Source organism: Dermochelys coriacea, chromosome 1 (assembly GCF_009764565.3).
Source record: "Dermochelys coriacea isolate rDerCor1 chromosome 1, rDerCor1.pri.v4, whole genome shotgun sequence".
Classification (NCBI taxonomy): Eukaryota; Metazoa; Chordata; order Testudines; family Dermochelyidae; genus Dermochelys; species Dermochelys coriacea.
Window position 1 is genome coordinate 118,512,117 of NC_050068.2, and position 13,746 is coordinate 118,525,862.

At 44.0% G+C, this 13,746-nt stretch overlaps 1 protein-coding gene across 1 annotated transcript in view; it reads left to right on the forward strand.

Moving 5' to 3' along the window:
* The first annotated feature begins 2,457 nt into the window (after positions 1 to 2,457).
* The window catches only part of AFF3 (AF4/FMR2 family member 3), a 446,656-nt gene continuing 435,367 nt past the window's right edge, over positions 2,458 to 13,746 (forward strand). The window contains 1 exon segment of the mRNA XM_038411042.2: positions 2,458 to 2,634. Coding sequence (XP_038266970.1) covers positions 2,582 to 2,634 — 53 coding nt within the window. The 5' untranslated portion in view covers positions 2,458 to 2,581.

Here is a 13,746-nt window from a genome sequence, read left to right on the forward strand (position 1 = left end):
ATTGCAGTTTATATTGAATTACCTTGTCTACATTCAGGGTTGGTGCTAGTGGTGGCTGGTCACCAATGCCTGAAACCCACAAAGATAGACAAGACCTAAGCCAAAGCAAATGCCTGTTAGTCTTCAACAATTTCCATCCCACCATCAACCTCAGCCTGGACCAGTCCACACAAGAGATCCACTTCCTGGACACTACGGTGCTAATAAGCGATGGTCACATAACCACCACCCTATACCGGAAACCTACAGACCGCTATTTCTACCTACATGCCTCCAGCTTTCACCCAGATCACACCACACGATCCATTGTCTACAGCCAAGCTCTACGATACAACCGCATTTGGTCCAACCCCTCAGACAGAGACAAACACCTACAAGATCTCTATCAAGCATTCTTACAACTACAATACCCACCTGCTGAAGTGAGGAAACAGATTGACAGAGCCAGAAGAGTACCCAGAAGTCACCGACTACAGGACAGGCCCAACAAAGAAAATAACAGAATGCCACTAGCCATCACCTTCAGCCCCCCAACTTAAATCTCTCCAATGCATCATCAAGGATCTACAACCTATCCTGAAGGACGACTCATCATTCTCACAGATCTTGGGAGACAGCCTTTTTCAGCCTTGCTTACAGACAGCCCCCCAACCTGAAGCAAATACTCCACCAACAACCACACACCACACAACAGAACCACCAACCCAGGAACCTATCCTTGCAACAAAGCCCGTTGCCAACTCTGTCCACATATCTATTCAGGGGGCACCATTATAGGGCCTAATCACATCAGCCACACTATCAGAGGCTCCTTCACCTGTGCATCTACCAATGTGATATATGCCATCATGTGACAGCAATGCCCCTCTGCAATGTACATTGGTCAAACTGGACAGTCTCTACGTAAAAGAATGAATGGACACAAATCAGATATCAAGAATTATGACATTCAAAAACCAGTCGGAGAACACTTCAATCTCTCCGGTCACTTGATTACAGACCTGAGAGTGGCTATTCTTCACCAAAAAAACTTCAAAAACAGACTCCAAGGAGAGACTGTTGAATTGGAATTAATTTGCAAACTGGATACAATTAACTTAGGCTTGAATAGAGACTGGGAGGGATGGGTCATTACACAAAGTAAAACTATTTCCCCATGTTATTTCCCCCCCCCACCCCACCCCCCACTGTTCCTCAGAGGTTCTTGTCAATTGCTGGAAATGGCCCACCTTGATTATCACCACAAAAGGTTTTCTTCCTTCCCCCCACCCTCCCTACCTGCTGATAATAGTTCATCTTAAGTGATCACTCTCCTTATAGTGTGTATGATAAAACCCATTGTTTCATGTTCTCTGTGTGTGTATATAAATCTCCCCACTGTATTTTCCACCGAATGCATCCGATGCAGTGAGCTGTAGCTCACGAAAGCTTATGCTCAAATAAATTTGTTAGTATCTAAGGTGCCACAAATCCTCCTTTTCTTTTTGCGAATGCAGACTAACACGGCTACTCTGAAACCTGTTAGTCTTGGGTAACCTTGACTTTAACTCAGATACCTTTAGGACCAAAGTTGAAATAGCAATGTCCTTGCACAACAAAACTGGTTGTAAATTTTGTAGTATCCAAAATATTGCATGTTCCCAATATCTTATCTGGGTGGTACTTATTTGTGTGGCACTTTTTTATTCTATATATTTCTTCAAGTCTACAGGTGATGGACATAAAAAAAAATCCATTTTCAGAGGTGCTGAGACCCTGCACTTGGCATTCGTGGCGTACCAGTGCTCAACACTGCCTGAAATCCGGCCCCCCGAGGGGAGGCCCTAGCACAGGGCTATTGCCTGCCGTGAGTGCAGGGGACAGGACTAGATGCTCGACTGCGGTCCTTGCCACTCCTGCACTTCTCTGGTACTTCCCCTGGCCATCTGCCAGGATCAGTGGCTCTGGGATTTTGCCCATCATTTCGCAGGGCTATTGCAGCCTAAGGCTGGTTTGTAAAGGTGTGGCAGGCGGTGGGGGAGGGGAGCAGAGGGGACCTGAGCTCGGGGCGGGCGGGGGGGAGGGGGAGAAGTGTAGGGAAAAGCAAGTTGCAGCTGGAGATAGCGGGGGGGGGGAGGGGAGTCGCACACACAATCCCCCTCTTCCCTCGTCCTCTCGGTCCCCGCCGGCAGCAGGGAACGCAGCCAGTGCCCAGAAAACAAAGGGGGCAGGGCTGGGCGGGGGGCGGCGCAGGCTGCGAGCCGGCCCTGGCGGCAGCGAGCGCTCCCTGCCAGGCACAGCCAGAGCGCGGGGCTGCGCGGCGAGCCCGGGGAGGGCGCCCGCCGGAGGGACTCGCACACACACGCGGCGCTGAGGGGAGGGAGGCGAGGGCAGCGCGGCGGCGGCGGCGAGCAGAGGAGCGGAGCAGCCCGTGGGCGGCGGCGGCGGCGGCGGCGGGGGGGGGGCCCGCGGCTGGCTGGCTGCGTGTTGCCCTGGGCAGCCCCGACCCCCGGAGGCGCAGGGGCGGGCTCGGGGCGGGGGCGATGCCCCGGGCGCGCTCCGCTGGGGCAGCTCAGCCGCGCTGACGCGTCTCCTCCTCACCATGGACAGCTTCGACTTCGCCCTGCTCCAGGAATGGGACCTGGACTCCCTCGGGTGAGTGCTGCCGGGCCGGGCCCCCTCCCGCCGCGCCGCGCCTGAGCCGGGGGGCGGCGGGCGGCTCGTCCCTGCCTGCTGGGCTGGGTCCCGGCGGCGCTTCAGCTGGGGGGCCGGGCACGACGGACTTGCCTGCCACTGCACCCCGCTCCTGCCTCCCTCCCTCCCTCCCTGCCACTGCACCCCTATGTCCCTCCCTGCCTCCCACTGCACCCCCCTCCCACTGCACCCCTCCCGCTCCTGCCCCCCACTGCACCCCGCTCCTGCCTCCCTCCCTCCCTCCCTGCCACTGCACCCCTATGTCCCTGCCTGCCTCCCACTGCACCCCCCTCCCACTGCACCCCTCCCGCTCCTGCCCCCCACTGCACCCCGCTCCTGCCTCCCTCCCTCCCTCCCTGCCACTGCACCCCTATGTCCCTGCCTGCCTCCCACTGCACCCCCCTCCCACTGCACCCCTCCCGCTCCTGCCCCCCACTGCACCCCGCTCCTGCCTCCCTCCCTCCCTCCCTGCCACTGCACCCCTATGTCCCTGCCTGCCTCCCACTGCACCCCCCTCCCACTGCACCCCTCCCGCTCCTGCCCCCCACTGCACCCCGCTCCTGCCTCCCACTGCACCCCTATGCCCCTCCCTGCCTCCCACTGCACCCCCTCCCACTGCACCCCTCCCGCTCCTGCCTCGCACTGCACCCCTATGTCCCTCCCACTGCACCCCGCTCCTGCCTCCCACTGCACCCCTATGTCCCTCCCTGCCTCCCACTGCACCCCGCTCCTGCGTCCCTTCTTCCCACTGCACCCCTACGTCCCTCCCTGCTTGCCACTGCACACCGCTCCTGCCTCCCACTGCCCTACCTCCCTCCCTGGCTCCCACTGCACCCCCGCTCCTGGCTCGCCTGCATCCCTACGTCCCTCCCACTGCACCCCGCTCCTGCCTCCTCTGCACCCCTGTGCCTCTCTCTTCCTCCCAGTCCGATTGCGCCCCGCTCACTCCCCCCCCGACTGTGCCCTACAGGACATGCCCTTGGACTCCTCCTCGCACCCTTCTGCGCCCCCTAGCCAGCCCTTGTGGGTGGCCGGTGCTTTGGAGCGGGGAGGAAGGTCCAGCGTCTGCCAGGTTGAACGGGCTGCGCGCAGGGAACCCATTCCTAGAAATGCCGTTGTCGACTCTCCCTGGGTATTGCCTCCCCCTAGCCCAGCCCAGGGGCTAGTATTTCGGTCGCTGCTGCTGGAGGCCCAGCACATGGGCACCCTCGCCGGGGCGGCTTTGCCACCCTTGCTCTCAACCAAGCAAACTGGGTAACAGCAGCGGCGGGGAGGAGAAAGTGCCAGTCCACCCAGAGCAGGCTGGGGCTTTTTGCTTGTCAATCGCAGGTACTTTGTGGTACTGGTGTGTGCGGCTCCACGGTGTGTCACTGTTGTTTGTAACCCCCATAGATTAACCCTTTGTGCACGAAAAGTGGGTGAAATGGAATTGTACTCAAGCTCCCCATGTCCCGAAGTGCGTGTATTGTAGGGAATCTTTATCTGGAGCAGTTTAATTCCAGCGGCAGGTGCCTTTGAATAACCCCCCTGCTTCCTCCACCCGTTCTACCTCCCCCGCCCCACCTATCCAAGAGGTATAATTATTTCAGCGCCAGTGTATTCTTATTACTACAGGAACTTGTGTTATGTTAATCATTTTAGGTGAGCATTTGCTGGAAGAGGGACAGTAACTGCAGTTTATGTCCTATTAGCTCGAATGGTATATTTGAGAGTTGAGATTATTTTTGCCTTAAATCAGTTAAAAGTGTTGCATTTCTTTAACATTGTATGTGATCTGTATCAGTAGAGGATGCATTCAGCAACTACAGCTTATCTTTTCCATGACAGGCTTAACAAAATAAACTGGACAAGCAAATCCATTAGTCAGCTTCCTCTTACAAAAGACCTCCGGATTCATGCAATGCATAACGCTGGCTTTTATAAATGCATACATTGATGACATGCAATATAATAAACTTTTATATTGCTATGGGAATTTTAAAGATCAAATATAATAGAACAATTTGTTACTATTCTATACAAGTTGTTAATTACAGCTTTGCTGCCTGGAATACTAGTTAAGGTTGTGTCTGAATTTCAGTAATAAATACCAATTTTCAATTTATATCCAACCATAACACTTATCTCTGGACCAATTTTAAATTTTCATCCCACATACATGCTTATAAAATTAAATTCCACAAACTTTCTATTTAACAAGTGGGGGAGGGAGGAAATAGTACTTTGGTCTGCTTTGGGAACACCCCCTCCTTTTTTTTTAATGGGAATGTGGTGGCCATTAGTCCATTTTGTAGCTTAGCTCTTATATTTAATATTTAAAAAATGGAAAAAGTTGAGACTATAATGTTGGAAGCCCAGCTAGTACTGTGTCCAGCAATCGCTGCTTTTCCTAACCTTTTTAGTGTGTTTTAAGTGTTATTGAGTCACTCTGAACATAGTATGAGAGGTTCTACTGATTTAATTGATGATATTGATCCAAGGGACATTTCTAGAATCCCAGATAACACACTTTTTAAAAAGTCTATACATTTGTGTAACAAGTATTTTTTAAAAAAATAGTCTAAGTATGTATTTACCAAGTACACCACAAATGTTTCAAATGAAACATTATAGACAGTTCGGTAATAGTGAGCCTGATCCTGCATTCCTTGCTCACCTAAACCTTCCCCTGAAGTCGTTGCAGGGTTGGGTGCACAAAAAATTAAACATCAAGTCCTCTAAAAGTGATCACATACATTTAATCATAACTTCTCTATAGAACAAGAGTTTCATAAGTGTTATCATTTTCTGTTTGCATTTTTTCAGGAAGAAAGTGTAGCTGTGTTCTGCTGAATGGCTTGGTGAATCTGAGGTTGTTTGCTGGAAGCTTATCACAAAGCAGCTGTTTTAGCAAATGTTTCAGAATAAAAAACTCAGAATAATCAAGTTAGAGTCATAGCAGAAGTACTGATGTCACATACTGTAAGCTTATGGCATGAATATTAGTAAAATGACAGCTTTACCACTAGGTGACCCAGCAACAACAGGCAGAGGGCCCTGGGCTTGTTTATGATTGTGGGAAATGTGTGCGTGTCATGCAGTCCTTCCTCTATACTGCCAGGTTCTTTCTTGTGAACAGACCGGTTATTGAAATTTACAAAGAATCCTGCCTTGTAGGACATACTCACTAACCAAAATAAACCTTGTAGATCTAACTTTAGATCTAAAAGACTTGACAGCATCCTTCTAAAGGAGCACAGTTATCACCAAAAAGAAAAAAATATTTTGTACCACATAGGCGGAAAATACTTTCATGGCAAAGGGCAACACTTAGAGGATTTAATTTTCCATGCAGCAAGAATAAATATTATCCTTCATTTTTTTTGAAGGTAGTCATATTGACCATTTGTGCACTTAACTAATGACAGACAAGCTGCTTTTTGCAGTACTTGATGACTGTTTTGCTTCAAAGTGAAATCAATAAATATTAACACGCTTCTCTAAAGTTTTCTTTTTTAAATTTTTGTTATTGGAAAACCGAAATGGTTTTAAAAGGATAACCATATCAACAGTAGCATGATACTCAGTTCTCATTGAGGACAGTGTAAATATTGCATTGAATGCATCAGTTTTGATGAATTTGCCCTCCAATTAATACCCATTACATTTTTACTCTGCTGTTCATGCTGTAGCATACAAAATGTAATATAATATTTGTATCATATACATGGTCCAGAAACAACATAAGAGAGGATATTCATTAGTATATTGTAAACTGCATAAGGTTGTATAAGTTGATTTTTATATTGATTTGTAGTTTCTGCCAATTTGCATCCACACCAATGGCATCTCCCACCCCTCTGCCCCCAGTAACATATTTCAAATGACAAAAGCTGAGTGCGACTCAAACAGAAAATCCAACAGAACCACACAAATTTGTGGCATAAACAAAACATGATCATGTGTGTTGTATAATACTTTTGTTGTCACTTTTTGGGGAGATCTGTATAATTCACTCATGCCTCCATTACTGGTGAGTTTCAGAGTAGCAGCCGTGTTAGTCTGTATTCACAAAAAGAAAAGGAGTACTTGTGGCACCTTAGAGACTAACAAATTTATTTGAGCATAAGCTTTCGTGAGCTACAGCTCACTTCATCAGATGCTCAGATAAATTCATTACTGGTGAGTAATGCAATTATCCCAACTTCACAGCAATAACAACTTCGTACCACAACACCACCTCATTTGTTTTCTTTCTGTATCAATTCATTTGTATGTAATATTTAGTTTATTTGTACAAGTGCAAGGAGCCAAATTTTTCACTGCCTAGCAACTTGTGTGTTCTTTTACACTGTGCAAAATGGTCTTATTCTGATTTGGTAGTGTTTTACATCTATTTTGCAAAACCGTTAAAACAAATTACACAAGGTGCAAAGTAGTAGAGAATCAGGTCAAATGCGTTAAATGAAAGTGCCAGGCATGGTTTTATATTTAAAAAATAAAAATCGTGCAGCTGTTCTGTGTTGTATTGGTCAAACTTAGGCCCATATTCAGTGAGGTGCTTAAGCACGTGCCCAACTTTAAACATGTGAGGAATCCTGTTGATAGCAATTTTGTAAAGGAACTACTTGTACTTAAAGTAAGGCACATACTTAAGTACATTGCTGAATCTGGGTAAATATTTACAAAATTTGTAAGGGTTAAATCAGTTAAATAAAATTATCAAGCTTACTAATGCATTTATTCACCATGTTATAGCATACAAAAAGTAAAGTGTATGCATATTTAAGCATGAGGCATGTTAGTCCTGAATAAAATGGTGGTGGTATAGGACAAATAGCAAAGTGCATAATCAATGAATATGTTGCTGATCTGATGCTTTTGGATATTTTGAATTATCATCAGTTTTGTAGAGGTGGCCTAGTATTGTAAATAAATACACATGTAACTGTGTAGTTTCCAAGTAGAGGTCAATGTCAAATGCCACAGCGTAAGGTGGCCCACTGTTTTATACAGACTATGTATTGAATTACTAGCTCATTTGCTATCTTTGGGTCTGTTCCTGCTCCATTTGAAGTCAATGAGAGTTTTGTTTGGAAGCTGCTCTTAACAAAAAGTGGGTAGACATCCAGCAGTCTTGTAAAAGAACCTTTTGTAACTTTTTTTGATCTCAGGCTAATGCAGTTTTTAGTCACTATATTTGTGCAAGTTGAGATCATTTTCATTTTGTACAGACTGTTCACTAGAGAAGATTCTGGAAAGCTAATTTTACAAATTGTTACCTAGATACCATCAAGTATTAAAATGTTTATTTTCAATTAATATTGGACTGATTTTTTTTCTTTTGGGTCACTAACCCATGGATATCTTTCCTTCTTTAGGACAGGGACCATAGTTTACCATTACAGATACACTAATACATTCACAAGAATAATAATACTTAATTTTATTTAAGTGTTAAGCTTCTTATCTTAATCCTGAGCTCTGTGAACATCTGGTGTATCTTGGGGTCACATTAGACTGAACACTGAATACACAAAGAAGCTGAAAAACAAAGTGAACTCCAGGAACTGTATACTCCAGAAACTGTCCAATACAAAATGGGGAGCTGATTGTAAAACACTCTGAACAACCAATCTCACCTCATGTTACTCATTTGCAGAGTACTGTGTCCCAGTATGGTCATGTGGAAGAAAAACGCAGTCTTCCCTCTTAGGTTGTTTGCAACAAGTCAGAGACAGTTTATTCTCAAGCAATTGCAAGGGGGAGAGTGCGCACGGACAGGGATGCCCCCTTCCTAGGCAGGTCTCCGCCACATAAACAGGGCAAGCATTTATACCTTTTGTTGCATACAATAATGATCAACAGCTGCGTCTTGTTTATACATATTCCTTCTTGATATCTTACTTTTCTCAGCAGTTCCTGCTACAGTCTGCATTCCATTCTTATCTAACACAAAGTCAAAACAGCATCTCTTACAGTTTTCCCACTTGCTTTCCACTTGTCCATTCCCTGCCTTAAAGTCTCGCGTTATTCGAGTTAGAGTTAGCCTGACTCTTGCTCTATTCCTAAGAAAACTAAGATGTCTGCATTCAAATTCCCTTTATCCCTTTTTCCACTTCCACAGTCGTGCTCAAGCCATGCTCACAAAATTGATACTTAACTTATTCATGCCTGTAGGGTCATAAGAGGGGCTTTGAAACTGACTCCTATGGTGTCACTGTACTGCGTCATGGGGACTGCACCACCATGAGTGAGGCAGAATGCTTTCAGTAGAAAGGAGAGACAAAAACAGGTGAATGATCCAAGATACCTGCTGCATGGACACATTCCTCCACCCAAAAAGCTGAAGTTCAGAAATAGTTTTGCCTCTGAAATCCCTTACTCTGTCACCTTCCACTGTGGTATTTTGAGGTAACAAAATGATGGGAAATGCTGATGATCCTGGAGAACATGGTTCTGTTAGGACAACTTCCTCTAGTCATTGACCTCAAATGGAAATAGTGGTGTACTCTAAATTGAGCAAGAATTGGGGTGCTAAAGACTGGTGACAATATGATCAAATGGAAACCAAGGAACATGGAGAGACTAGAAAAACGCTTAATGCAATGTCCCTGTCAACACTCTGTACTGTTTGAGATAGGTGACAGCACCATGGTATTAGCTGCAGTTTTGGAGCAACAAGCTCTGATGATCTTAATCTTCAAGGTCCTATAGAACTGTGTTCCAGTGTGTCTTGGACTGTCTCTTATTCTCTTCCCTTCATTCCCTGCCGCTTTCTACCAGCAATGCCATGCTTGATGCCCTTCTTATTTTTCTCTTGATTCCATCTTTGTGCCTCTTTCCATTCTGCTCGCTTCCCAATCCTGATTAACAAAGCCACCACCTTCTCCTCATTAAAACCCCATCTAAAAATTCACTCCTTCTGGGTTGATTATAAGTGTGAGTAGACAATAACGATGCTAGTCATAAGTTATTCCTGTCTATGGATTTCATAGTGTATTCTTTCTTCTGTTTGTCTTTTAGACTGTAAGCTCTATGGGTCGGGAATTGCCTTATTTGTTCTTTTACAGCACTGGACAAATTGTATTTGCTACGTATAATACAGACAAATAAGAATGTAGAGCTTTTCATGTTCAAAATGCTGTATCAACTAAATAATAATGCCTTAAAAGTATGTCCATGCGAGTACTTATTTGCTAGATGTACTGCATCAGTTTCTCAGCTGGTTTAAATCAGCATAGCTCCATTGACTTCGATGCATTATGACAATTTACAAAAGCGGAGGATCTGGCTTATTATCTCTAATTTGTGTGTCAGGAAATTAAAATCTGTAAGGAATAATATATTTTCCATCCCCACATTGTTTTTTAGTCTGAAGAATATTTGGGGAAGACAGTGGTACAGTGTGTTTTCCCTTTGCTCCCCCACTGTAGACAAGTTGATGGTCCAAGACCAGCAGTTTGATATAAAACTCTTGATATTAAAAAAAAATGATAAAAACTCTTCAGGCCTTCCTGCTAGCCCTCAAACCTCTAGATTTATGTAACTGTGGATATGTTTTCTTTGAGGACTATGAGGATGATAGGCAGAAAGCTCAATAGATTATGGAGAAAGAACTGAGGGGAGGGTGTGCTAAGTTGCCAGGCTCACTCAATAAATTATGATCATTCTGAGGAAAGTATCAAATCGGGAAAAACTTGTAGAAGAAGAGAAGAATGGGCCATTAAAGAGAAAAGCAGATAGAAAGGAAGCTTACACCACCATATCCATATACTTCTTATCATCCATAAGAAATGTAAGAAATGACATTATAATCAATGCCATAGTATTTTCATATGGGAAAGCGAATGTTTCATTTTAAAGCATTTAAAATCTGGAAAAGTTAATAGCACAAATTATTTTGTTGTATTATTTTTCTGGCTAGAAAACACTATCTCTGATCACTTTCAGTGTACTGCAAAATATGAACAAAGAGAGTGATAATTTTTTACCATATGTGCTTCAATATAGCTAAACACATCATAACTTCATTAACATTATGGCTAATAAAAATAGTAACAACAGGAATGAAGAAAATCTGATTTCCAAAAAGGTTAGAAAAACTTGGCTTTTCTTGGTATTTGAACTTGGTTTTGAACCAAGGGGTTTGAACTTAGTATTGAAAGTACAGGGAAGAATACCATACATCCCTGAGGGCTGTAATATTTTGGTCTAACTCTGATTGGTGGGGTTGGTGTAAAGGTGGCTGGGTAGTGTTTTGAGGCCTGTGATGTACAAGAGGTCAGACTAGATCAGTAGTGGGTGGCCTGTGGGCTGCACACAGCCCGTCAGGATAATCCACTGGTGGGCCATGAGACAGTTTGTTTACATTGACTGTCTGCAGGCACAGCTTCCCGCAGCTCCCAGTGGCCGTGGTTCACTGTTCCTGGCCAATGGGAGCTGCAGGAAGTGATGGCCAGAATGTACCTGTGGCCCACATCTCCCATTGGCCGGGAACGGCAAACTGCAGTCACTGGGAGCTGCGGGTGGCCATGCCTGCAGATGGTCAATGTAAATAAACCGATTATCCTGACGGGCTGCAGGTTGCCCACCACTGGACTAGATGATCAGGTGGTCCCACCTGGCCTTGAACTCTCTACGATAAATAAATTTATTAGAGCATAAGCTTTCGTGAGCTACAGCTCACTTCATCGGATACATGAGCTCACGAAAGCTTATGCTCTAATAAATTTGTTAGTCTCTAAGGTGCCACAAGTACTCCTTTTCTTTTTGCGAATACAGACTAACACGGCTGCTACTCTGAAATCTATGATAAATGTAATTCTTTGGGGGTATATCCACACACAACTCTGATTTCAAAGAGGTAAATTGTGCTTTCAAAATTTCTAGATTATAGAACATAGGAGTTTCCTATGAGGCTGAGGGAACTGGATTATTTAGTCTGCAGAAGAGAAGAGTGAGGGGGGATTTGATAGCTGCTTTCAACTACCTGAAAGGGGGTTCCAAAGAGGATGGATCTAGACTGTTCTCAGTACCAGATGACAGAACAAGGAGTAATGGTCTCAAGTTGCAGTGGGGGAGGTTTAGGTTGGATATTAGGAAAAACTTTTTCACTAGGAGGGTGGTGAAGCACTGGGATGGGTTACCTAGGGGGTGGTGGAATCTCCTTCCTTAGAGAGTTTTAAGGTCAGGCTTGACAAAGCCCTGGCTGGGATGATTTAGTTGGGGATTGGTCTTGATTTGACCACGGGGTTGCACTAGATGACCTCCTGAGGTCCCTTCCAACTCTGATATTCTGTGATAACCCTGTGATTCCATGGTTCCTCTGTCTTAAGGACCACTTAACTACATGACATTCTTCTCCCCCCCCCCTTACTCCCCAGTGGAAAATTTAAACTTTTTGGTGAAAAATTGAAAGCTGAAAAATGTCAACAGAAAATGTTCACTTTTAAACAGAAAATCTCTATGCCACCATAATGCCTCCTAGTAGTTGTAGTATGGGTGCCTCATGTCTCCATTCTTCTCTGTGGGCAGGGATTCCTAGTTGGACTAAATTTCGCAGGATGCACCACAGTCTACCCTTTACAAATCCATTGTTGTGCATCATGGGAATCCCTATCCCTTGTGTATTCATGAGGCACTGTGGCAGCCTATCTGAATAGAAAATTTTTGCTAAAAATATTTTGGGATTTGGCTTTTCAACAAAAAGTCCATGTATAAAATTGTTTTTACAAACATTTTGTTTTGTCAAATATCCAATTTTCTGTTGAAACTTAAGTTTCAGTCAGTCCTATTTAGAACACTGTTTTCGTATTGTTACAAAGAGGGCTAAGAATCCAGTCTTCTCTTGATTGAAGTCAATGAAAGAACACCTATTGATATTAATGGTGCAGAATGAGGCGCCACGATGGGACAGACTGACATTTCTAGCTTAATAGTTGATTGATGATCCACACATTTTCTTAAAAAATTGGAGAGTTCATGTTTGCCTACACATAAGATTTTATTTTAGGAAGAGATGCATTATGGTTACTAATATTAAATGAGCATGGTGATAGTTATTATGCTAGGTAAAATATTTTATACATGTTTTCAAAGAGAAAAATGCAGGATATGTTTGTTTCTTAAATTTCTTACTTGCCCCCTTTATAACTCATCTTTCCAGATAATGGCAGTGAAAAAGTAATACTTGCTAGCAAGAAAAGTTGATTGCATTTTATTTTCTTAGGAAAACTGTAAACTATGCACATGATACCAAAGGGCTAGAAACTCATACATAGTTGTATCTTGAGAAATAGAACTGTAGGAATGCAATTGAAAGTTATCCTAGGAGATCCTTTATATTTTTTTCTATTTTCTTAATAAATTAGTCTTAAGGTGACAAAAGTCAGGAAGAATTTACAACTACAGTATAAGGGATGAGGCACCTTTGCTGAGAAGGTTTAAAAAAAAATAGCAGCAGCAAGCACTGAAGGAGGCTGAGCATCCCCAAAACAGTAAATGCTTTTAAAAATTAAAAACAAGGTTGGATCAGGGAAAGCCACTAAACCTTTTTGATAAAGGAATCCTCTTTTATTATGGCATCCACCAGGTCCTGGTAAACAAAACTGTCCCTAGTTGACAGGGAAACTAATGGATAAGATTAGATTCAGCCTAAACTGGCTAAATCAATACTGGCTCTGCTTGGTAAGGAGAGGATAAGGGTGATGTCTTCTGACACTGAGTTTCAGTTTTGATCACTTTCAGCTATGACCTACCATTTTGGATCCATACTATTAATGGCTAATTAAATCTACCAGGGAGAAACTGGTGGACATGACAGGCAATGCATTGCCTGTATAATAATTTCTATCACTTGGTATTTAAATCATCTGTTGTATGTGTACTAGATATACTACTGATGAATAGATAAGGGAGAACAAAGTGCCAGCATCTCTTAAAATTGCATTTGCTAAACTTCAGATCAAGAAGTCATCTCAGCAGTCTTAATCTCATCAGCTATTGCCCTGTTTCTCTCCTTTCGTTCTTGGGAGAGGTTATGGAGAAGGTTTTGGTGAAAAAGCTTTGCAATACTTGAATTTACAGATTTCC